The sequence below is a fragment of the Solenopsis invicta genome, chromosome 2, assembly GCF_016802725.1.
Source record: "Solenopsis invicta isolate M01_SB chromosome 2, UNIL_Sinv_3.0, whole genome shotgun sequence".
In the NCBI taxonomy this organism is placed as follows: Eukaryota; Metazoa; Arthropoda; class Insecta; order Hymenoptera; family Formicidae; genus Solenopsis; species Solenopsis invicta.
Genome location: NC_052665.1, coordinates 25,223,740 through 25,245,814, shown reverse-complemented (window position 1 = coordinate 25,245,814; position 22,075 = coordinate 25,223,740). Strand labels below are relative to the sequence as shown.

At 35.9% G+C, this 22,075-nt stretch overlaps 3 protein-coding genes across 5 annotated transcripts in view; 1 reads left to right on the top strand and 2 right to left on the bottom strand.

Annotated features, from left to right (window-relative positions):
• LOC105194559 (protein mahjong) overlaps positions 1-9,854 on the top strand; it is a 126,243-nt gene extending 116,389 nt beyond the window's left edge. For 2 of the 3 annotated variants that reach the window (XM_039446283.1, XM_039446284.1), the window contains exons 14-16: positions 5,548-5,956; positions 6,660-6,887; positions 7,621-7,838. In XM_039446283.1, the coding sequence (XP_039302217.1) occupies positions 5,548-5,956; positions 6,660-6,887; positions 7,621-7,838 (855 nt within the window). Of the gene's footprint in view, positions 1-5,547; positions 5,957-6,659; positions 6,888-7,620 lie in introns of all 3 variants that reach the window. The other variant, XM_039446282.1, reaches the window with a different exon arrangement.
• Positions 9,855-12,006: 2,152 nt separating this feature from the next.
• On the bottom strand, positions 12,007-12,971 carry LOC105203313. Its single transcript, XM_011172089.1, has 2 exons — positions 12,395-12,971; positions 12,007-12,341 (listed from the first exon to the last, which is right to left on the bottom strand). The coding sequence occupies exons 1-2, from the start codon at positions 12,969-12,971 to the stop codon at positions 12,007-12,009; spliced, it is 912 nt and encodes a 303-aa protein (XP_011170391.1).
• Positions 12,972-13,088: 117 nt separating this feature from the next.
• Positions 13,089-14,556, bottom strand: LOC105203311. The gene is made up of 3 exons (XM_011172088.1): positions 14,285-14,556; positions 13,698-14,151; positions 13,089-13,592 (listed from the first exon to the last, which is right to left on the bottom strand). Exons 1-3 carry the CDS (start codon positions 14,554-14,556, stop codon positions 13,089-13,091), a joined length of 1,230 nt encoding a protein of 409 aa, XP_011170390.1.
• Between the last annotated feature and the right edge of the window lie 7,519 nt (positions 14,557-22,075).

Below are 22,075 nucleotides of genomic sequence, written 5' to 3'. Positions count from 1 at the left end.
TCCTATGTTTTCGTGTAAGAAAGATCTGCAACGCTTCCATCTCCTAAGTGGCAGAAATGTGAAACAAAAAAGCGAGACAGCAATAGTAGAAAATCAGAAAAGAAAGAGACGGAATACAATATATCGCTTTGAATTTATACGTTCACTCTAAAATATGCGATTATATTTCTGTAAAATAAGAATTAATTTTACTAAATTAAAAGAAAATAAATATAAAATATACACATTTTATTATTAAAGATATATTTAAAAAAATTATATAATTAATATATATATATATATAATAATAAAATATATAAAGCAAAAAATAGAAAGTAATTAAAAATAAAAACAAATAAGTGATGTCATATAAATAAAAGGAAGCCTCATTAAAGAACCGTCATTTTCGAGTAATAAAGTGTACAGTATAAATTATTGCCCGCTGAAAATAACAGTTTTAATTAAATTACGTCTTATGAAGTCTTTGTGTTCATTCAACGTAATTATTTTACCTTCATAAGCTAATTTAACGTTCAAATAATACGTAATAATTAATTTTATTATTATATATTTATGATTCTCTAATATTTCTAGACTTTAATATGTGTGTCAAAGTTAATAAATAATGTATCTAATCTTAGATTTCTTAATGTTTCTTGAATCATTGTAGGAATTATATTTCTCATTTTTAATTTATTTTCTAATTTAAAAAAATTAAAAAAGTTTAGGTTACAATGCAATTAACTAATAACTTACCCAAAAAATGGTACAGGAATGTGTTTCTCCTTTACACTTTTATATTTGGTTGATTTACAACCATTTATAAAACAATATACTACCATTGTATTATATCACTCAATCGCACAAATGTTTATTACTGTCGCGTATAAAAGCCACCCACCACACCATATGTTATTTTATACTGGAAATCGTCGCTTAGGAGATGATGGCGCTGTAGATGTTTCTTACAGCCTAAAAGAGCCATATTTATATAGTCAAAGGTTCAGCACACACGCACGCGCGTGCACACACACACACACACACTTACACACGCATACACACACACACACACCCACATACCCCCACACACACACACGCACACACGTTTCATTAAAATCAGAAATATATATATATATATATATAGATATATATATATATATATAGATTACATAAATAGATAAATTTAGTAAATATTAATTACTGCCTATAAACGGTTTTAATGGGTATAAACACCTCTCTTGTGCAAAGCAATTTTCAGCTTTTTTGTTATATCTCAAAAACTAAGATATTAAAAAATTTAAAATATTTGAAAACGTTTTATACAAAAGTTTCGTCATAAAATTACTTTTATTCCATTCTGTTAATAATATTTTTTTTAATAATTATTAAAAAAATTTCTTTTCAAAAATTATTTTTAAAAAATATTATTGCCGAAAATGAATAGAGATAATTTTATTGTAGAGATAACTTTTGTATAAAACTTTTGATATATTAAATCATTTTTAAGATATACGTGCTGCTAAATGATTATGATGTTAATCTCCACTTGAGAAACAATATAATCAAGTTGCAATTATAAGTACATAATCTATTCTTTTCGCCGCGATTCTTTAAATTATTGAAATATGCTTGTTAATATGGTACAAATCCGGATATTTAGAAAATCGACCATCAGCATTTGAAAATCTTGCTCATTTGTTTGATAGCAAATTTATCTCTCCTACAAAACAAACTATGCTAATACAGATAAGTATTATATTTGCACTGTGTGTAAGGTGCAGATAAGTTAATTTGTCACTCCTGCTGATTATTGCAACATTCATTTATACCAAAATTTTGTACAACTTTAAATAATCATAACTTTATTGTAAAAATTATTGTACTTGAAAGTTTTTTTTTCCATTTTAGAGCTTAAAGTCTTTATTTTAAGGTACATTTGGTTAAGTTTGGATTTCTGCTTTTCGCTGTTTCTTTAAAAGTAAGGACGTTTGTTTCCAAACATTTGCATAGTTTGAGCACATACTTCACGGGGTAGGATAAATCTTTTCACAAATGTCACGATAGCTATTGTAAAATTTGAAGTTTTCTCTGCAAATTAAAAAAAGTCAGGTTCGTACGATTTTTTTTTTCCGAAGATCTAGGATATATCAAAGTTATGTACGCATCTTTGTCAGTTACCGCTAGCATTACCCGGATTTTAATTTCTCATTGATGATGAAGCGATCTTCTCTAGCTGACGTTATTTGTCTTTGACTTTGTTTTCTTCGTCGACGAAATCCGCGTGTTTCTTGATAACGAACCCAAACTCGAGAAATAGAGGATTGATGAACACCTATTCTCCTTGCAACATGACTTTGATTCAATCTTTCCAAAAGAGTAATAATTAGTCCACATTGAATTTTGTTCAAACTAGGCATTGTTACAACTTTATCGTTTGCTTCTTGAGTGATACAGTAAAGAATAAGTTTACGTTTATATAGAGTTTTGGTGTTTATAGGAATCAATGTAAATCGCTATATTTCACAGCGTTTCTCTGAAACATGCAAAAACTGTAAATACCAAAATTCTATATAAGCGTAAACTTATTCTTTACTCAAGAATCAAACGATCAAATCGTAACAATGCTTAGTTTGAACAAAATTCAATGTGGGCAAATCATTGCTCTTTTGAAAAGATTGAATCAAAGTTACGTTACAAGGAGAATACCGTAGTTATGTTACAAGTGTTCATCGATCCTCTATCTCTTGAGTTTGGATTCGTTATTAAGAAACAGATGGATTTTGTTGAAGAAAAGGACAAAGTCGAAGACGAATGTCAGCTGGAGAAGATCGCTTTATCATCAATGAGACAAATCAAAATTCGGGTAATGCTGGCTGTAACTGACAAAAATGCATACATAATTTTAATAACCTAACTCCTCAAAAAAATTATACAAACCTGATTTTTTTTTAATTTGCAGGGAAAACTCCAAATTTTACGATGGTTATCGTGACATTTGCGAAAAAAATTTATCCTATCCCGTGGAGTGCGTCAAACTATGAAAATGTTTGGAAACAAAACACCTCCTTACTTTTAAAGAAACAGCGGAAGGAGGAAAGCAGATATTCAAAATTGACCAAATGTCCCTTAACCCTTAAACACGTAAGTGGGTCTGAGAGACCCCATATGAAGTTTTGAACGCTTGCTATGAAGACAGAATGAGATAGGAGGTTCGGACCAAGAAAGTTTGAAAAAAAGTTTGAAATCTCCTTTTTCAATTGATATGGTTGATCAACTTTTTTGGTCAACTAGAATTTGAATGGCACGACAGCAAAGTTTTGTTAGGGTCAATGCGACCCATATAGTGTGTAAGTAAAACTTTTTTTGTGAGTATTTTACATAAAAAAGCTGGACATAATACGTTCGAACAGGTCGATTTGCGGATGTTACTCGCATATACTCTGTCTAAAGTTGGAATACTATAAAATGCTGTAGAAAAGAGAGTTTTTCCGAAATATATTAGGAGTATAAATAAGTTTCCGCCGTTTTTTATCAAAAATTGGGCATTTATTGTGAAAGAACGGTACCTAATGTTTTATTCGAAGTATTGTCCATCGCTAGCCACTACTTTTTCCCATCTTTCTGGCAGCATACAGATACTGCGTCGGAAGAATGCTTCATCTTTTGAAGCTATCCACAAATCGACCCAATTTTTTGTATCTTCATATGATGTGAAGTGTTACTTAGACAGGCCATGCGCCATTGATCGAAACAGGTAGTAATCAGAAGGAGCAATGTCTGGTGAATACGGCGGGAGGGATAAAACTTCCCAATTGAGTGTTTCCAGGTAGGTTTTGACCGGCGCCGCAACATGTGGACGAGCATTATCATGCAGAAGAATAACTTTTTCGTGTCTGGAGTAGTAGTGGGCACGTTTTTCCTTCAGTACTCGGCTCAATCTCATCAATTGTGTTCGGTAGAGAGCCCCAGTAATGATTTCATTCGGTTTGAGCAACTCATAATACACGACACCAAGCTGATCCCACCAAATACACAACATGAGCTTTTTTCCATGAATGTTCGGCTTGGCTGTCGATGTTGAAGCATGGCCAGGTGATCCCCATGATTTCTTCTTCTTTGGGTTATCGTAGTGGATCCATTTTTCATCACCAGTGACTATACGATACAAAAAACCCTTTTGTTTATGCCTGCCAAGCAGCATTTCACATGTGAAAAATCGGCGTTCAACGTTTCTCGGCTTCAGTTTATATGGAACCCAGTTTCCTTGTTTTTGAATCATTCCCTATAATTTTAAGCGATGTGAAATTGCTGGTTGAGTCACTCCTAATGTAAGTGCAAGTGCTTCTTGCGTTTGGCACGAATCTTCATCTAATAATGTTTCCAATTCCGCGTCTTTGTACACTTTCGGCCTTCCGCTACGTTCTTTGTCTTCGACGTCAAATTCACCGTTCTTAAACTTGTGAAACCACTCACGGCAACTTCTCTCACTTAAGGCAGCCTCACCATATGCTTCTACAAGCAATCGATGCGCCTCGGCTGCAGATTTCTTCAAATTAAAGAAGTAAATCAAAAGCTCCCGCAAATGACGCTTATTCGGCTCAAAACTCGACATTTTCGCACGAAAAAAGATATATGATGCTGATACAAAATTGCTAATATTTTAAGGTTATGTTGTTGCCAGATGTCCAATCTTACGATATAACGTTTTACAACAGACAATTTCAACCATAACATACTAGTGGCGCTATTTTTTGTGAAACGGCGGAAACTTATTTATACTCCTAATACCATAAAACACATCAATTTTCAATTGTAAACACGATTTAATCAAAAATACCTCATATTTGCCTTGTTATATAAGTACATTTTTTAATAGAAATGACAATGATATAATTTTTTTTTGAAAATATGAATCTTTAGCTTTAAAACGCCGTATTGTAAAGTTCTTCAAAGTTTTTTAAAGCAAAGATATGATTTTTTTTTTTAAAGTGGATTTTTAGATGCCTAAAAATACCTTATACTCTCCATGTTACATAATTATACTTTTTAAAAAGAATGACTTTGCCAAATTTTATTTTGAAGGTGTGACTCTTTAACTTTAAAACGCCATATTTGAAAGTCCTTAAACGTTTTTTGTTGCGAAGATATGATTTTTTGAAGGAAAAGTGGAGTTTTGACCAATTTCTCATTTTTGCTTAATAGTTTTTTTTTATAACTTCACAATAAATTGTTTTTTGGCAATGCCAATTGTGCAGTCACACTTTTGAGATTTTGAACTTTTGTTAAAAAAAAAATCGTAGAAAAATATTGATTATAATCAAAGTTATAGCTTCTCAAAGTTGAAAAAGTCTCCCATACCCAAAAATGTGTTTCCGTATTTTACAGGATCGGTGTGTTTAAGGGTTAAAGTAGAGACTTTAAACTTAAAAAAAAAATTTTTAAGTACGATAATTTTTAACAAAGTTATTATTATTTAAAGTTGTGCAAAATTTTGGTATAAATAAGTGTTGCAATAATGTTGTTGCCCAGTGTATCTTGAAAGATTGTTTTACATAATTTCTGTTACAGATATATGACATAGGAACTGGAAAATTATTGACAACCTTAACGCCATCAATCTCAAATCAATATACTAAAAATCGTGCAACTTTTAGTATGAATGATGAATTAGTACTTAGTGATGGTATATTATGGGACGTTAATTCAGGCAAAGAAATTCATAAATTCGACAAATTAAATCAAACATTAAATGGAGTTTTCCATCCAAATGGGACTGAAGTTGTATCTAATACTGAAGTATGGGACTTGAGAACGTTTCACTTACTCAAGACAGTTCCCACTCTCGATGAAATGGAAGTGATCTTCTCGCCGATCAATAATATCATATATGCAGTCTCTTTAGATCAAGACAACGAAAACGATTCTCATTATGCAACTTCTTTCAAGACTCTAGATGCTTTAGATTATAGTAATATTGGTAAGAGAGCAATACATTGTTTTATAATACTAGAAATGTGTTATTACTATTTAAAAGATAATATTATATTGGTGCAAATGAAATAAATGTTTGTTTTTGATATTTTCAACTTTCCGCCTTTGTAAATCATATTTTTTTATGCCCTAGCGCTGATTGTATATCATGTGAAAAATACATGTACGTGAAATTACAATAGAGATAGATCCAGACAGTCATAGTAAGGTCTTGGTGCTAAAATAATGTTTCATATGTTTCAATTCATATCGAACTGTGTCATTACTTTCGGTTTCAAACACAGCATTTGAAAATGAAACATAATTAAAATTGAAAATCAAATTTAATAATACCGATGCTAAGTTGTAAGTGCATCTTTACAATTTTCCCACCCCAAAAAAAAGTGAAAAATTTGTTGTGAAAATTAGGGTCAAGGTAATATTCCATTCGTGTGAATTACATACGTTTCCAATTTACTAAACTGCATGTCGAGTAGATTTTTGATCATATCAATCTATTCGGTGCGCACTTTAGTGGTTTTGAAAAGATATGTAAAATTATACGGAAATATCAGCACTAAGATTTAGCTATGATCTAATTAAGGCATTTCGTTTATATTGTGTTTTCACATTATTGATCGAATACGAGTATATTATCTATTTTATTTTATAATATATGTATATCTATATATATATAATAATATTTTTAGCAACTTGCGATGTGAAAAGAGGAATTTATGGACTTGCTTGCAACAAATATGACACTCAAATCGCCATAGTGGAAAATATGGGCGAATTCTCTAGTATACAGGAATCGTGCGTTAGACTGTACGATGTTGGAAGACGAAGAGATGATGAGGATGAAGCTGACGAGGATGACGAAGAAGATGATCTTGATGCTAGCGAAGATGACGCGTCTGATGATAATAATGCAGATGGTAAAAGAATGAATATTATTGTATTACTTATTAAGAATCTTTGTTTTACAAGTATTAAACACGAGTTATAAAATAAATTTTATATATTTGTAAATTAACAATGTATCTATTAATACTTTAGTAATTTAAAATACACAAATATATAGCATTCAGTTTATATTTATCTTATTCATTTTCATTTATTAGTAAATGAAATAATGATTTTATATGTTTATATATTAATATACACACACACACACACACACACACACACACATATTTATACATATATGTATACACATATGTGCGTGCGTGCGTGCGTGCGTGCGTGCGTGCGTGCGTGCGTGCGTGCGTGCGTGCGTGCGTGCGTGCGTGCGTGCGTGCGTGCGTGCGTGCGTATATATATATATATATATATATATATATATATATATATAGAGAGAGAGAGAGAGAGAGAGAGAGAGAGAGAAATTAGCTATATATATTGTGTATATATATATATATATATATATACAAAACTAAAACGTTTTGTAAATTAATACTATTATATAATATAGCTAAAAAGTTATTAACTTTTTAGTTATATTATATAATAGTATTAATTTACAAAACGTTTTAGTTTTAAATTTTCTTCAGCCGTTATAAACATTTCCTTATTTAAATAATCTTTAAATTAAATTACAAAATGATAAAACTTGTATATTAAGTTGTAACGTTCAAGAAATTGGAATTTATTTGCATATTTTTAAAACAGATGGTGATAATGCAGATGCTGGCGCAGAGGATGGTGATGATAATGATCAAAATGACAGAGAAAATAATGATGACGATGACGGCGACGATGAAGACGGTGGAGATGCAGATGATTCCGGTGATGATAGCGTGGATTATGATCCCAACGTCGACATTCATGATTTATCTGATGATTTTTCTTTGTCAGACATGGATGATCTGGAGATATTATTTTCATGAACGTTATTAAGAGATAAAATTTTGTGTACATACACACACATACACGTTTGTTTGTGTGTGTTTGTGTGTGTATATATATATATATATTAAAGTATTAAAAAGGAATTTTATCATGGTTATTAATTGAATATTCTAAATGTATATTTACAGCTAATTTCTCTAAGTGTAATTTGGATGTCTGTCAATTTCACACAGAAGTGCATACTTGTGTGTATACTTTTTCAATTACAAATATGTGGTTGTAAATAATTACGAATTTTCTGTTTATTATTGAATAAAACATGTTATACGTTCTTTTCAATCATGTCAATAGTATCTGTGATGTACAAATATTAAAGCAGATAATAACTTTTTACTGAATACAAGAATGAGCATATCCATGCAAACATTGAATTATAACCAGAGTCCGGATCTCGATGTCGCTTTTCGAGCGCCACGAGAAGCAGGGCCGACTATGTTGGTAGCAGTCCAGCGTAGCAAATGCAATATCGCATGCGGCCCTGCTTCTCGTGACGTGCGGCGCTAGGAGAGGGAAAAAACGCCACTAAAATCCAGACTCTGATTATAACATGCATTAATGTTATAACAAAATGTAATTTCATTGATTGAAACATTCTAGAAATGTCCAATTTTTGTTGAATGTTTTGCAAACATTGCAATTTAATATTCGAGAACATTGTTCAATATTGATTCAACATTTATTAAATATATATGTTGAAATATACTGACTTTCCGCTCGCGGATCAGCTTGTCGATAACGGTGCCGCGAAAATAGTTTCAACGGGAGAAGGGAAAGGCATAAATGCGGACGCTTTGGTGTTTCTACTAATTAAACATAGATTTATTTAATTATATAAAACAAAACCAATAAACAAACAATCAATTTCGGAATTAAGCAGACGGATTACGGAACGATAATGTGACAGGCATACAATGAATATAAGGCGCGGATTTGTACAATACAACGTTAGTTACTATTTACAGTTGCGCGGTCGCGATGTCGCTACGTGCGGGAATCGAGTCGTTGCGGGCGCGGTTGATGGTCGTGAATTTCGTGAGCAAGGCGTACAGTGGGCGGGGCTCACTGCGCGGTCCGCAGGCTAGCAAGTGCGCGATCAATTGCCCACGTGTATGTAGCAGGCGATGTAACGTCCTGCAAAAGTCTGGAGGCGCGTCAAGTGCCAAGTAATTTTGGGCGCGTCTGGAGATGCCAAGTAATCTTGGCCCAAGACCCCAAATACGGTGGTCCCGGCGAAGTTGTTGCTGCCGGATGAGAAAGTTATGTTCCTCTTAGCGACAGGGATCTTGGTCGCTGGCCAAGACACTTGGCAGCTTGCTTTTCTTCCTTTCTTCCTTCTTTTCTATATTAATTGGCTTCAAGCTCCATGCGGAGCTCCAACACAGCCAGAATCTTACTTTGAGTTTATTTGTTTTAAATGTACAAATAATCACTAACTATTTAGAGACTTTTGCTAAGCAAGCCCATACTTTGATACTTCATTCGTGGCCATAAATGATATGAAGTTGTATGACGTATTCAATATAGATGTTATAGTTAAGCTATAACTCGGCGCATGGCAACCGTAAACAGGTCACCATGCCCCGAATTAAAACACTTGCTAAGCATTTTTGTGACATGATGAAACAATCAGAAAGCACAGAAACCCGAAAACCCAACGGGCATTGCCAAAATTGTGTCACGAGGACGCTGACCAAGCAGAAGTAATTACGCCAAACAGCGGCTTAGCGCAATCACTTTAGTATAAGAAGACCGCCCGACAATCGAGCGGCAGAGTAATGATAACCAAGTGTCCGAACGCCATACATCTATCCATGCCACATACGAGAAGACGTCCATCGTTTTGAGAGCTACACCTACGAAAAATCAGTGACTACTCTCCATCCATGCCTATTAACGCATATCACCGCCTCACGCGACACATAACGTTGTAACACGAGCTAGCGCTCGTGAGCGATATCAGACTGTATCAGAATAAACACTTCTCTACACACGGACTCCGCCTGTCGTAAGTCTCTTTTTGCCGGTCCTTACCCACCTCCCTGGCGTCAATCGGGCCTAGGTCCGACTTTGTGCGATCAAAATCACAACATAGGATTGGAGGGGATGTGAGAAAATCGGAGCAGGAGGGTGAAAGAGGGCAGGGGAGGAATCAGATGACATGCAAGCGTTAGGGAGTGTCCCCTGCCTCGCCTTCCTTTCACGCCGCGGTTTACGTTTAAAATTGTAATTTACAAGCCTTAGAGAAAGCATTAAAGAAACGACAGATTTTTTCATCTGGATTAGCAAGAGCTAAATAAAGGCTTTGTAAAGGATTAGATTCTTGCTCAAATTGAGCGTGTATAGTCCTACGTAATTTGTCTGCCCTTTCTGAGAAGTCGATACATTCAAAAATAACGTGCACAATATCTTATATTAGGTGTCCGAATTGGCATAAGGGATTTTCAAGCATATTTTTACGATATAAATTATGATTCAAATAGTAGTGATTCGCCTTAGTCTAGATATTTTAACTACAGCTTCCCTATTGCATTGTACATTGTAGAACCAAGATTTTTTCTTTTTTTTTATATTTTTTGAGAGAACTCGATTCCTACTTTGGATTCATGGAAGTATTTTTCAGTCTCAATTTTTAATTTATTGCGAGGGAGGTAGAAGAGGTCAGAATATGGCACTTTAAATGAAGATTCGCTTCCTCAGGGCCGCCTCCGCCGAAAAAATAGATGCATAAAAGGATAATTTAAATTTAAATTTTATTGGAATTTAAGAAGAATAACAAGATGCCCCTACGTAGAATCCCTTGTCTAGCTTAGAACCATCCGTATAGATTACTAAAGAGTCTTTGATATACTCCACGTGATGTTTCTCAAATATCTCGTCCGCCTTACTTTTTGAGTTATTATCTAGTTCATTTAAGAATTTCCGAGTGGTATTAATAACGTGAGGTGCCTGTAAGGATGCATGATATTCATACATGAATTTGGGAATTAATGTAGATCTGAAGATAATCCTCCTGTACATTAAATATTGATTGAAAATAGTAAGTAATGGAAATTGTTTTGTCATTTATTTCATGACTTGTGTAGATTTATTAGCTAAATCTAACAGTGTAAAGTTTCTGAGAGATTGGGTGAGGGTTAATTGATAGATATTTGATTATATATTTGGAAGCCAGGAATCTGAAATGATATTTCATTTGTGGTTCTCTAGCTTCTGTGAACATTATGGGGATCGGCGTGGAAATTTGATGCTGCTCTGATAGTGCTATTTTGTACCATTCTCAATTGGCTTGAGTATTTTGCGTTGCTTAACTCGAAGATATGCGAACCGTAAAAGCCTCTAAGAAAAGCACGATAAATTGTTAGTAACTAAGGGTGAGAGCCCCACCAGGCCCCTCTCACTGCCTTAATGACTTGAGTTGTTTTCTTCGTTCTATTGACTAAGTAATCAATATGCTTGTCCCTTCTGAGAGAAAAGTCTAGAGTGATACCTAAGAATTTAACGAATTCTTCCGTTTGTATAACATGACCGTTGATTTTATCGTAGGGGGTACAGCTTAACTGTCTGAAATTAGAGCATTTGTTATGAATAATGACAAATTTTGTTTTTTGAGGAGAAATTTCTAATCCAAGATTATTTAAAAATTTATTGCAATCGTTTAAAGAGTTTTCTATATCACGAGTGGCCTGTTCTTCAGAGTAAGATAGTATATATGACGGACGGGATCCGATAGCCCACGAACCAATCATCTTGACTTATCTAACCCAACTGGTTAGGAGAGCGTACCTGTTAGCTCTCAGTGAATTGCGAGTATTTGTTTTTACCAAAATTATTTATTTCGAGGCACGAGTGAAAACGTGGTACATCAAGGCTTAGAGTGTAAGTAAGTGTGTGTGTGAACGGTTGCTTGTGTAAGAGTCGCGTAAGCGATCTAAGAGAGGGCGCGCAGTCTCTATTCGACGCGGCGGGGTCGCGTACGCGCAAAATTAAAATTTATACCTGAACAAAATTATGCAATATAAAACAAACAAAATTAAATGAATTATTAATCAATAGTTATCTAGCCTTACCAATCCCGCCCGCCTTGAAAGGCTCCCTTTCAAACCTTATCGCGTGTTGGGTATATGTTATGTTGTGTGAATTTATGTGTCAATTTATACAGTGTTCATAAGGTAGAGGGCATAAATTCCTTGCTGCTCTCTTGAATTTCCCACTGGCCGTCTGTACTGTGACGACACGAACGACATTGTTGGTAGTTGGATGAACCTTAGTAACTCTTCCCAGAGCCCACTGCAAAGGCGGCAGATTATCTTTCTTCAACAAGACTAGGACACCTGGTTGCAAATTCTCTCTGCCGTTTATCCACTTGTTCCTGCGTTGCAACTCCACCAGGTACTCTCTTTGCCAAAAATCTTGACGAACCTTTTGTAAATGTTGCCAAATCTTTAGTCTGTTATCTGGCTCTTGTAAATAGTCTCTTTCCACTGGTTGTGATAAACGTTCTCCAATCAAGAAATGCGATGGAGTTAGGACTGACAAGTCTTTAACGTCTCTAACGTCGTTGGATATAGGAGTAAGCTTGAATTCAGGACAGCTTCAATTCCTACCAGTAAAGTGTAGCACTCTTCAAATGTCAACGTGAGTCCTTTGGTCACGACGTAGAAATGTTTCTTCATGCTTTTTATGTTTGACTCCCAGAGTCCTCCGAAATTAGGTGCTCTCGGCGGTATGAAGTACCACTCGATTTTTTGATTCGCGAGCTCCGTTTGTATTACTTCATTCTGCTCTCGAAGGAAGTTGTAGATCTCTCGAAGCTCTCTCTCTGCTCCGACAAAATTTGTTGCATTATCCGAATGCAGTTGCGAACAATTGCCCCTGCGCCCTGTGAACCGACGCAAAGCAGACAAAAATGATTCAGTCGTTAGATCTGTCACTAACTCTAGGTGCACTGCTTTAGTGTGGAAGCAGATGAACAATGCTATGTAGGCCTTGGAACTATGTACTCTCCTACGACGCCTACCCTCTTTGATCTTGATAAGGCCGGCATAATCCACTCGGGTTATGGCAAAGGGACGAACGTAATTAGCGACTCTTGCCTCAGGCAAATTGCCCATTTTGACTTGCAGGCTACTTGGTCGTCATCGAAAACAATGTACACAAGAGCAGGTCGTCTTCCGAGCCACTTTTCTTCCCGAAAGAACCCAGTATTTCTGTCGAACTAATGCCAACAACTACTCTGCTCCACAATGATGTAAACGCACGTGTTCATCTTTGCAAATTAATCTGGTAACTTGATGCTTTGATGGCAACACTATCGGATGCTTCGTTTCCTCCGTTAGCTTTGAATGCTGCAACCGACCTCCAACACATATGAGATCTTTGCTGTCTAAGAAAGGATCCAATGCTGCTAATTGACTGTTAATTTTGACTTGTTGACCTTTCTGTAAATCTCTGTATTCTTGAGCGAAAACCTCCCTCTGAACTACTCTCACAACTGCTGCTTCTGCTTTTGTAAGCTCTGCTACTGTCAATGCTCCGGTTTCGACCTTTGATTTACATCGAGCTCCAAATCGATAACAATATGCAACAATTCGAATCAGCCGCTTGAATGTTGAGACTGAAGGTAACACTTCTGAGGCTTGAATCGTTGTCACGAAACTGACTACAGTTTTCTTCTCTGATAACTCCTTCACACTGCTTGGTTGCTCAGGCCATGAATTCTCTTCTTGCAGCCACTACGGGCCATGCCACCATAATCGATTAGTCTGTAGTTCTTCAATTGTTGTTCCCTTGGATAAAATATCCGCAGGATTTTCTGCTGAAGGCACATGATGCCAAACATGTTGCGATCCGAGAGTTTGTATTTGCGAAACCCTGTTCGCTACAAATGTTTTTAAGGTGCTAGGGCACGTGCGAATCCAACCTAATACAATGGTTGAGTCGCTCCAAAATTGTACGTCTGCTATTTTATTTCCAAGAGCTTCTTGCACTGTCTTGTACAGCTTAGCTAGCAACAATGCGGCACACAATTCTAACTTAGCGATTGTTATGACTTTCAACGGGACTACTCTCGACTTGGCGCAGAGCAGCTGCGATTGAAATTTACCATCTAAAGTGCGAGTCACTGCATACAAACATGCTCCGTACGCACGCTCCGATGCATCACTGAAGCCATGTATGATGATCCTTAATGTGGTATCCCTGTCTTTAATCTGACGAGGTATCTTCAAATTGCGGAGCTGATCCCACGATGCTTGATAATTTTTCCATTTACTATGAAGTTCTTGCGGCAGGCTTTCATCCCATTGCAAGTTGAGCGTTTACAATCGCTGCATCATGATTTTTGCAACGATCATGACAGGCCCAAGTAATCCTAATGGATCGTATGTTTGCGATATTTCAGAAAGTACGCTGCGTTTTGTTATACGACTTGATGTTGTCTCTCTCACGTTGTATTGTAGAACATCCTCTCGATGGTTCCATAAAACTCCTAATGTTTTCAATGGCGCATGTATATTTCTTGTGTATTACTAACAACTCTTCGGTTATGCCTTCTTGCGCCAAATGCTTTAAAATTCGATCATCGTTTGATCGCCATTTCCTTAAGGGAAACTGACCTTTTGCCAGCAGATCAGTAAGCTGTCTTTGCAAGCTGATGGCCTCTTCCAATTTGTCGCTGCCAGTTAGAACATCATCCATGTAGAAGTCCGATACTAACGCCCTTTGAGCCAATGGGAACCCCCCCCCCCCCTTGATCGCCGTTCTCTTCTGCCAACTGTTTCAAGCAGCGCATTGCCAAAATGGAGCGCACTTAGTTCCATATGTTACGGTGTTCAACGAAAATGCTTCCAATGACCCTTCTTCTTTCTTTCTCCAAAGCTGCAGACTACGATCCGCTTTCGCAACAGTTATCTGACGAAACATTATAGCAATGTCACCTGTAATGACAAAATTGTAAATACGAAATCTTAAGAGAATATGTAACAACTCAGCCTGTAAATTAGGTCCAGCCATTAGCAAATTGTTTAATGAGTTGTTGTTGTCCGTCCTTGCGGAGGCATCGAATACGAATTTGAGTTTTGTCGTAATGTTGTCAGGTCTCAACACTGGTTGATGTGTAATGAAGCACGCATTCTTCTCTTCTATTGTGTTTAATGGCACTAACTCTATGTGGCCTTTCTGCAAATATTTGTCCATGAATTGTGTATATTCTCTAATTGTGTCGTGCGTCTTGCAATAGCGGTGCTGCTAGTTGCACAGCCGCCTGGTTCGCCGCTATTATCGCGCGAGCCTCATCCACTGCTCTGTAATATGCCCACTCGAAAATCTCTCGTTCTGCGAGTTCTAGTTGTGCTACTGCTTCCACATCTCCATCCTCTCCTGCCTTGAGGATTTCGATCTGCGTCTGATTCTCATTGAACGCGAGCCACAGCTCTTGCAGCTTGTCCAATCGCGCTTGTGTTTGCTCACAAGTTATTCTTGATTTCCTGTCAGGAATGAATTGACTCGAGTTACCTGGCCTTTCAGTTGAGCGCGTGTGGCCTTCAACCTTCTCAACTCTGCCATCATGCCGTTATGCAATTCTACGATGCGAGGTTATGTAACGGTTGCTACAATTTTGCTTGCGAATCCTCCAATGCTTTTACGAATCCCAGTGATTCCACTCGCGCCCCACGTTGGGCGCCAAAAAAATAGTTAGGAGAGCGTACTTGTTAGCCCTCAGTGAATTGCGAGTATTTGTTTTTACCAAAATTATTTCTTTCGAGGCACGAGTGAAAACGTGGTACATCGAGACTTATGGTAGAGTGTAAGTAAGTGTGTGTGAACGGTTGCTTGTGTAAGAGTCGCGTAAGCGATCTAAGGGAGGGCGCGCAGTCTCTATTCGACGCGGCGGGGTCGCGTACGCGCAAAATTAAAATTTATACCTGAACAAAATTATGCAATATAAAACAAACAAAATTAAATGAATTATTAATCAATAGTTATCTAGCCTTACCACCAACCAACGGAAAAACTCTAGGCATCGGCCGCTGTGAGTGGTGGTGGGCTATCGGTCCCGTGCACTATTGGGATCCGCCCATGTATGACGATGTCATCAGCAAATTGTAAAAATTTAATGTGTACATTAAATATATTTTTAAGTTTAGGTATAAATTCAACAGGATTGGACTAAGGATGGTGCCCTGCGGGATGCCTTTTTTGGATGTCTTGTTCTGTTAGGCGACCTTGAATGACAAATTAAATTTTTTTTCTTTTACGAGTTTTTCTATGAATTTGCAGGTTTTAGCCGGGATATCTATCTTTCTCAATTCTTTAATTAGTAAATGAGGAAGTACATTGTTGAAGGCATTTTTAACGTCGACAAATATTGCAGCCGCAGTTTTTCTTTTAATGAATGCAAGGTGAATTTCCGCTGTTAGAATCGTGAGGTTGTCTAAGCAGAATCTAGACATACAAAAGCCGAATTGATATTCCAGCAGGATAACATTCGATTCAATTAACCACTGTTTAATATCATCTTTTCTACTGTTTTCAGTAGGCAAGAGGTCAAAGCTATCGGCCTCACTCTTCTGTCCTGTGGTTTGGGAATCAGATATACGAGAGAATGTGTCCAGTCTTTCGAAAAAACTCCACTATTGAATAGATTGTTTACGATTATAAGGAATAACTCCCATGGTGGAAGAATAACATGGTGTGTGCAGTTCGCGCGTGTCTCTCTCTCTAAAAATTTGCCCTCTTCGTCTATCGGTGGGTTATTATGTATCAGACAGCCAACTGTGAAAAGCAAAATTATTTAGCGTCAGCCTGTTGGTATGCCGAGTCATCTGTTCTTGTTTCATGCACTTATTCAAGTATCTGCTTCTCTTTCTATCGGGAACAGTTATGCACATGAAGTGTTACACTAATTTTTGATCGAAGATTCGGTTCATTCGGTTAGTTTCCTCCATTTCCTCTTCATCGCGAGAACACGTGTGAAAGAAATAGGAAACAGCGTAAGAGTTTGCAAGAAATTGATAAGCTTTTAATATGTTGTAATACAGATAAAAATATGGGACACGTATTTTTATATGTATTACAACGCGCCCACATGATTGTCAAGAGGATGAAACACGCTCTTGAAATAAATTGATTTTTTCATTTTTGAAGTAATACCGTCAAAATGGTAAAAAATATAAAAAAAAGTTTCAAATAAAAGTTTTATATATTTCTATGTATTTTATGACACTTTGTTTAGGTTTTTTAAAAATGTCATTTTTCTCGAAATTTTCCTTCTCTTCTAAATTTCTGAAAAATTTAAAATTTATTTTATATCAAAACTTATAGCATATTTAACAACAAATTCAAACATGTATGGTAAAGTTATAGTTCAAAGACACATTTTTCAGAAATAAACTAAAAATATCTATATCGCTATACACGCGCCCCATCCATATCTGCTTTATGGCGTCTATTGTTAATATATATTTTTTTTTAATGACTACAAGGCTTTTCGTAATATTATATTTTTACATGTTTTTTAGGTTTAATTTTATTATCTTTTTATTTTTTATTTATTTATTTATTTACTTATTTATTTTTTATCTATTTACTTTTTATTGCTAAAAATCTATACAATAATGAGAACGCTCAGAATTTAACTGAGCAAAAATAACTGTATTTGCTTGTCTTATTGTTAAGCCTTTCCAATTTAATAGTTAATTTTGATATAACAACAAACTTGTTCAATTGTAAAATATTAAAAAATATCACTTACATGCAAATCACACCTTCCTTCTGACGTATGTAAATCGAGCCATGGAAATATACATGCAAGGATAGAAAGAGAAACTAACATGTCTGAAACAAAGAAGGTAGATCCAGCATACCAACAGGCTGACACTAAATAATTTTACTTTTCACAGTTGGCTGTCTGGTACATTGTAGCCCTTGCAGAGTAAAAGTGGGCGTGGTTTAGCCGAACTGCACACACCATGCTATCCCTTCCACCATGATAACTCCTCAAGTCTCTCTGGTAGTATTTGTAGCGTCTTGTATCTAATTCTATCCTCGGGCTGGATTTGGCTTTAGCTGTTTGTAAAGCAACCTCAAGTTCTCTTTGCAAGAATGGCGAGTCCATCCATTTATTTGTTTAAGCATTTGTATCTACATCCCAACTACTCAGGTCCAAAGTAATTTCTTCCGAGAGAGAACAGCTTGGAGCACATTTTTCCAATTGCTTCATAAATCTGTGAGTCTTGGAACACAGCTACCTGTGGACTTTTTGCTTGCATTGGAGGAAGACAACTTACGATTTCTGAATTTTTTGATCATTTCCCATATCTGAGGGAGTGAAGTATGTGAGTCTAGAGTTGCGCAGAAATTTTTCCAGCCATTCTTCTTTTCTTTTCTTAATATCTTCTTGGTTTTTCTGGATTCTTCATTATATAGCCTGAAGTTTTCGATGGTGAGTTGATTTTTGTAAATTCTACCTAGCGTTTTTCTTCTGTTGAGGGCCTCTTGGTATTTGTTTGTCCACCATGGAGCCGATGGTGCGTCTACACTGGCACATCACTTGCCACTCTGGATTTTATTCTCTCTCTTTTGGAAGGGAAGATGTTATAAATGGTATCCATGATTTCCTTGAAGAATCGGTTGTATTGTATTGTTGGTGAGTTGTCTGAGATTGCCGTTATTTCCCTAAGAATATTCTTCTCTAGGAGTAGTTGCTGAGCCACTTGGCTCCATTCTTCTTGATTAAGATTAATTCTATTGGAAAAGATCTTAATTTTCTCTACTGACGCATTAATTTGGACTACTAGCGGGTAACGGTCACTGCCAAGAGTTTCTTCAAAGGTCACGCATTCACAAATGGTGGCGATTTCGAGGGATGCTATGACTAAGTCAATAATTGAGAAGATGGATCTTGGATTTGCTAGAAAAGTTGGCTTTGGAGGAGTGAAACTAATCAAACCTCTTTTTTTCAATGATCTCGGCTATATATCTACTTGTAGAATTGCTCGTTCTGGAATTCCAGAGGGCATGATGCGCAAAATCTTCTCCTGCGTTAGAGAAGGAGTATTTTTTTTAAAAGTGCCAGTACACTATCCAGCGCCCCTATTGACGAGAGAGTGTTGGGATGTCTATATATTCCAATCAGTTGTATGTCTTTATGTTTAAGTTTGAGTTTCAATGCAAGAATTGATGAATCGTGTAAGTCAATTGTTGTTTCGGAGAACGCAACGTTATCTTTAATCAGAACGGCCGTTCCTCTTTTACCAGGGCCGTCCACGTCTTCTCTTAAAATTGAAAATCTTTGAATGCCAAAATTTGCATACGGAGATAACAGTGTTTTAAAAATAAATAAGATATAAGTTTCACATATTTTTTCTATCTCTTTTGTTCTTGGGAAAACTCCTCTGCAGTTCCAGAATATGATGTTAAGTGGCTTGTTTCCTCTGAATTGACGCTATGTACCATCCATCTTTTGTTTCTTTTTTTCTCTTTTCTATTCCATTTTATCTAATTGCTGTTCAAGGTTTTAAGTGCCTCACAAATTTCCTCTAATCTATTTTTAACTTTCAAATTGCGTTGAGATGAGGGAATACTTTATGTTAATTGGGTTATAAGGATAACTATTGTTTTCAGAGTTTCTAAGAACATGTTTTCGTTTTTCTCGTTATTGTTTATTTCTTTAGATTCGTTAGGTAGATCTTGTCTACGTATATAGAAAATTTTGTTTTTGTGCGGTTTGCACTGTAGATTGTTGCTATTCGTTGTGGTACTATAATGCTGTCGTTGATGCAAGTAGGTACGGTTCAGTAACTGATGATCGCTGTTAACTCTTAAACACACGGATCCCGTAAAATACGTAAACACATTTTCGGATCTGGGAGACTTTTTTAACTTTGAGAAGTTATAACTTTGATTCTAATCAGCATTTTTCAACAATCTTTTTTTAAATGAAAGTTCAGAATCTCAGAAATGTGACTGCATAATTTATATTGCCGAAAAATGACTTATTGTTAAGTTATAAAAGAAAAACCATAAGCAAAAATTAGAAATTGTTCAAAAGTCCACTTTTTCTTTAAAAAATCATATCTCTGCAACAAAAAACTTTTAAGGACTTTCAAATACGGCATTTTAAAGCTAAAGAGTCATACTTTTAAAAAAATATTGTATTATCATTCCTTTTAAAAAGTAGAATTATATAACAAGGAGAATATGAGGTATTTTTGGGTGTCTAAAAATTCACTTAAAAAAAAATGATATCTTTGCAACAAAAAACTTTTAAAGACTTTACAATACGGCGTTTTAAAGCTAAAAAGTCATACTTTCAAAAAAATTATGTCTGTCATTTCTATTAAAAAATATACTTACGTACCAAAGCAAATATGAAATATTTTTCATAAACTCAAGGTATCTAAAATTGAAAATTGATGTGCTTCATAATATATTTTGGACCCTATGCAAAAATCCTCTCTTACGGCACTATAGTATTTTAACTTTAGGCAAAGTAACATACGCAAACGAACCTATTTGAACGTGTTTTGTCCAATTCTTTACATAAGATTACTTACAAAAAAGTTTTATTGACACACTATATGGGTTGCATTGACCTTAACAAAACTTTGCTGCCGTACCGTTCAAATTCTAGTTGACCAAAGAAGTTGATCAACCAATCGAAAGAGGAGATTTCAAACTTTTTTGTTCTGGTCCAAACCTCCTATCTCATTTCGTCTTCACACTGCAAGCGTTCGAAACTTCATATAAGATTTCTCAGATCCACTTATGCGTTTGAGAGTTAATCATTTCATTTTTATCTTTTTTATGGAAGCTTAAAGGAGGGGGAACACTCATATTATTTTTTGATTCATAGCCATAAGTATATCTGTTTTGTAGCTGACTATAATATTTGTTCCACGCATTTTGTTTTTTTAGTTGGGTCCGCCTCTGATAACCAAGCAAACAATGGCAGCCAGGACGAAGTGGTAAACGTCCATGGAAACCTTGTGTTTCTGTTGAGATAGCACTATGCGGTTTATAGAATTGTGGGTTTTTCTCTGAATGTGTTCTCTTCTAGGGATGTGCTGTGTGGCTCTGGGTCTGCGAGCGATGTCCGCGTAGGAACTGTTAATATGTGCTTTATGGTTATCGTCTCCCTCGAATACTTCTTCTAAAACTTCGAAAAAATTGTTTTGCGTGCACAGGGTACGGAGGAATACGGGAGAAATTCCTTGGGAGAATTCGTGTGTGAGACCCTGCTGGATATTGAATGGAACAGGAAGAGAGGGGGGGAAATACCCTGAGAGATGCTACTTTGTTAAATTCTGGTGGCGCTCCGTGGATGCTCTTGATCCTGGCTCTCGCCTCAGCTAGCGGAATATGCTTCTGCGCGGCTATAATATTTATTTTTTTTTGTTTTGCAAAAAGTGGGCAACTAGAAGACAGGAGATAGTCTCCCTTACAGTTTATACAGCTCGGGGTAAGTTCGGTTTCGGGCATTCCTTTGGACCCGAATGTTTTTTTCCCCACATTTTGAGCACCGAAGCTGGCTCTTACATTGAACGTTAATGTGTCCGAATCTGTAACACGTGTAACAAATTTGTACTTTAGGGGTATAATGTTCTACTATGAATCTATTTTTATATAAGCGAATTTCTTTTGGCAAACGTCCCTGAAATTTTAAGAGGACCGTTTTTGTCAAAATAAATCTGTCGTCGGGCTCATGCAAGTCAACTATTTTTTTTTTTTTAATTCGAATAGCATCCAAAACTTTTGCAGGGAATTCTATATTCTGTATAATTTTGCTTGTGCCGATATCAACGGGCATCTTTCTTATTTTACCTATTCTGGAGATTTTGAAGGAGGTTATATAAGCTTTAAGGTTCTTCTTTTTAAGAATTTCAAATCTTGTGAAACTATTTGCAGTTTTGGGTTTATCAAATTCTACTTTGACCTTATCGTAACCGATGCTACTAGCATTTATGTTTTTTTGAAAACTGTTTACTAGTTTGCCTACCATTAGCGAGTCTAGTCCAGTTCTTTGATTTATGTCAACAGATTGTACATGTACTATATATGGCGGGAGGTTGTTTGCACAATAGAGATTATCCTCCTTTGTTCTACTTTTCTTCAATTTACCTAACATAATCTCATTTTGATTAACTTGAGTAAGTTTATCTATTGTAAATTTGAAATAAAGATAGGCAATGAGAGTCCACGCGTTCGTTGGTACGCA

What these genes read in the sequence shown, in the direction of transcription:
- LOC105203311 (XM_011172088.1), bottom strand. Translation starts at nt 14,556, where the DNA reads ATGGATGATGTTCTAACTGGCAGCGACAAATTGGAAGAGGCCATCAGC. An exon ending in GAGAGAGACAACATCAAGTC is followed by an intron (nt 14,152 to 14,284) that starts GTATAACAAAAC and finishes ATGGGATGAAAG; the next exon opens with CCTGCCGCAAGAACTTCATA. An exon ending in AAACTCTCGGATCGCAACAT is followed by an intron (nt 13,593 to 13,697) that starts GTTTGGCATCAT and finishes CATGGCCCGTAG; the next exon opens with TGGCTGCAAGAAGAGAATTC.
- LOC105203313 (XM_011172089.1), bottom strand. Translation starts at nt 12,971, where the DNA reads ATGGGCAATTTGCCTGAGGCAAGAGTCGCTAATTACGTTCGTCCCTTT. An exon ending in GTTAGAGACGTTAAAGACTT is followed by an intron (nt 12,342 to 12,394) that starts GTCAGTCCTAAC and finishes TATCACAACCAG; the next exon opens with TGGAAAGAGACTATTTACAA.